General features: G+C 42.0%; 1 protein-coding gene across 1 annotated transcript; it reads left to right on the top strand.

Moving 5' to 3' along the window:
- The first annotated feature begins 1,148 nt into the window (after nucleotides 1–1,148).
- On the top strand, nucleotides 1,149–2,087 carry LOC115638300 (olfactory receptor 4D1-like). The gene has a single exon (XM_030539894.1). It carries the CDS (start codon nucleotides 1,149–1,151, stop codon nucleotides 2,085–2,087), a length of 939 nt encoding a protein of 312 aa, XP_030395754.1.
- The last annotated feature ends 1,702 nt before the right edge of the window (nucleotides 2,088–3,789 follow it).

Below are 3,789 nucleotides of genomic sequence, written 5' to 3'. Positions count from 1 at the left end.
CTCTTTCTTTCACCTAAAAACGCCAGCACTTTTGGGCCTCTGGGAGAGATCCTGACCACATAAGAATCAGTCGCCATCTTGCTGGAAGACAGTGTGTGAGAAAGGCCAACTTGAGCAAAGCTTTGAACCAAAATTTGCTAAATAAATCTTTAGACTTTTACCTGCATGTTCGCACTTTTATTTGCTGGTAACCATTTCTAACTTTGTGTCTTATACTTGAATTCACTAAAAGTCCTGTCTTCTTTTTTTTATAAATTGGTTTCATTTTGTAATCTAAACTAATCCAATGCTGTGTTTCAATTGAACTGTTTGGTAACTCCAGTTAAACTAGCAAAACTATTTTATATTGACTCTGCACAGAAGCAATGAACCTTTAATATCTGAACTGTGCAGAAGAGGGGCAGGACAGTGCAGAACACAGGTTTTTGGTAAAATTCAGGACTGGGAGAATGCTGGGGTTACCTGCAAGTAGTAATCAAGGCTGGTGGAAGCCAGGCTGTGACTGGTAGGCTGTTGACAGGCTGCTGAGGTCAGAGCTGCTGGTCCAGCACTGCAGCTCTACCCAGACACTGAGGAGGTGACACCTACAAGCTGGTAAGCTGGTCGTGAGAGTCCCAGGTTGGAAGCTTCAATACCAAAGCATTGTAAGGCACCCAGGGTTATGGGGAGGGCTGACACAAACCTCACTGGTCTGGATGGCACCCCAGAACATGACAGACACCCCTGATGAGAACCCCTGGTCTATGAGTACATCTGCTTTGCAAATACACCTTCTTCCCAACCCTGAGCCTCTAGGCCACATGAGGAATCTGTGGCCCATGTGAGCTGTGCACTATCAGGGCTTCAGGAAGATGAATGGTGACAGTTGTTAGCAGGGGGCATTTTGAGTGTGTAGGTTGCTCCTGTTCACTCCCAAAGACCCCACATTGGAGATGACCACTGGTGGAGCTCAGAAGTTCTGCTGAAGCAGGGGTACTCACCATTGGGGCAGAGTACACAGTCTGGAATTTGGTAAACAAAGAAAATTTCCAAGCAAGTGTATCAGTTAACATAGAGTTAATATTATTTTTATAACAGTAATGTACTGGGATTGCATCATAATTATTATCATCACTGTTCCTTCTTCAGGCATATTTTGAGGTTAATAAATGGAGAAGAAGAACTTCACCACCCCAGTGACAGAATTTGTCCTCTTGGGCCTCACTCAGAGACCTGAGCTGCAGTCATTCCTTTATGTGACTTTCTTCATAGTCTACATAAACACCTGGCTGGGAAACTTCATTATTATCACCACTGTGATCTCTGACTATCAGCTCCACACCTCCATGTATATCCTGCTGCCCATCTTGGCTTTCCTAGATATCAGCAAATCATCAGTCAGTACTCCAAAATTACTCTCAGATCTCCTCTCACAGCATAAAACCATCTCATTCAATGAATGCATCCTTCAGATGTTTTTCTTCCACTTCTTTGCTGGGTTTTGCCTTGTGGGGATGGTGGTCGATCGGTATGTGGCCATCTATAAACCACTGCAATACTTGACTATCGTGAACTGGGGTATATGCATGAGGACAGTGGCACTGGCATGGCTGGTTGGATTGGTTCACTCTGCTATTCGGACTGGACTGCTCCTCCAGTTACCGTTCTGTGGTCCAAACATCCTGGACAATTTCTACTGTGATGTCCCACAAGTCATCAAACTGGTCTGCACCAACGCTCACTTGGCTGAAATGCAGATGAATTTCAACAGTGTGTTAGTGATCATAATATTATTCATCATTCTGCTTATTTCTTACACCATCATCTTAATCAAGATCAGGACACATGTCACGGAAGGGAAGCACAAGGCTTTGTCCACCTGTGGAACCCAGATCACTGTGATGTGTTTGCAATTCATACCCAGCATCGTTATCTATGCTTTGCCCATCAAGCAGTTCGCCCTGCATAAGGTGGTCTCAGTCATTTACTTTGTAATCACCCCAATGCTGAACCCAATGGTCTACACCCTGAGAAATGCTGAGATGAAGAAGGCCATCAGGAGACTATTGAACAGAATGCTGTTCTCACGGTGGGAAAGACAGACATAGTTTATCTCTCAATATCCATTTGTGTTAAAAACCTGATCTCAGTCATATATCAGAGATCAGACATATGTGGCACATGAAATGTGTGTGTGGTCAAATAAGATCAAATCTTGCACACTCATGAGAATCTCAGTTCACAAATGCATAATAGATGGAGAGCCAGAACCTCCATATAAGGAAGAAAAGCAGTCAGTGGAAATAAGACGTACCTCCATATCGGTAAATAGTCCAGATCCCCAGCTGGAGGAAATAGGTGCATCTCACTAAATGACTTCCACTACCTAGGGCTTTGACACTGAGAACTGCTGGTCAAAATTATTCTAAGAATGATTTCAACTAATGAGGAATCCATGAAAATAAATATCTTCTAAAAAAATTTGTTGAATAAATTTTGTATCCTAACTAATGGACTGATTGTGATGAAGAAATTACTATCAAATGTTCCAATAAAGAATAAGGTCATTTTTTACTTAATGGCTAATTCTGTTATCCCTTATACATATACAGCACTTATCTGCATTTATCATGTGAAGTCTCATAAAAATCTTTTAATAGTCTTCACGACTCACCTTAAAAAATTACTTGGTTTTAGTTCTCTTGCTTTTTCTATTTCTAACCCTAACTTCAGAGGTTAAACTGAAGTTTTCTTTGCTTCTTTTTTCTGCTAATCCTGATACAGAATGGGAGTAGAATGGGAAACATTTTTGATGGATTTTTTAATAATTCTCCTTTTCTTTCATAATATACGTATTTTGATTTTTCCACATTTACTCCTTTTCCACATTTACTCCTAAGAAAGAAAGAAGTTGGGTCATTCATCCCAATATAAATTGAAGATCAGATAGAGAAAATCTTAGCAGCACTGAATTCCTTCAAAGTTCTATCCCTAGTGGGAATGAATCACACCTTAACCATTAAAAGTTCCACTCTTGTAATTAATCCCATGGGACAAAGAGCTAAGAACATGCAAATAGGTTCAGAGTTTTTTTCTCATCTTTGATTTAAACTCACAAGCAAAGAATATTGATTTAAAACTGTGTAATGGGCCAGATGCCCAGCTGATATAAAAGGTCCAGATCTCCAGTTGGTGAAAATAGGCCTATGTACTATGAAGACAATGGAACTATATCAATATACATCAGTAGAGGATCTGGTCCTTAGCTTTTAGTGTTTGCTTTTGGGTTCCACTTAATGACCTATTTCAACCAGCCAGGGCAGCCTGAGCTGTGGGTTCTTCTGATGGCTGAATCCCTAGAATGGTTAATGTGATGTGGAGCGGGGAGGTGGAATCCCTGCTCATCCAGAAAAGATTATGTGGAGTTAATGGAGGAACAGGCTTTTTCAAGACTGATGAGTTTCTGGCACCAGTAGGCTCTTAGCTATTCCAGGTCACATGTTGGTACTATAAGTATATTTTTTTATTCTGCAAACACCTTGGGACACCCTTTGTGCCTCAGCCCTGCCCTGTTTTTAGCCAAGGGTCCTTCCAGGGATGCTGCCATTTTGTGAGATTTGGGCAGCTGCTGTTCTCCTTCTGTGGGTTCAGGGTCAGCTAGGGCAGGTTGTCTGGCTGGCTTTGTCCGAGGTGAGATCAGAGCTGGGCTCACAGCCCTGGAGACCGGATTCAGCTATTTAGACCCAGAACACGGACATCCTGGGCTGTGACCATGTCTGAAGCCTGCACAAGCTGGGATCATCTCTAGAG

The sequence above is a fragment of the Gopherus evgoodei genome, chromosome 21 (genome assembly GCF_007399415.2).
Source record: "Gopherus evgoodei ecotype Sinaloan lineage chromosome 21, rGopEvg1_v1.p, whole genome shotgun sequence".
Classification (NCBI taxonomy): Eukaryota; Metazoa; Chordata; order Testudines; family Testudinidae; genus Gopherus; species Gopherus evgoodei.
The sequence above is the reverse complement of the archived record's forward strand: the minus strand, read 5'-3'. Positions and strand labels throughout refer to the sequence as shown.

Excerpts from the sequence above, each read along its gene's own strand:
- LOC115638300 (XM_030539894.1), top strand. The coding sequence starts at position 1,149 with ATGGAGAAGAAGAACTTCACCACCCCAGTGACAGAATTTGTCCTCTTG.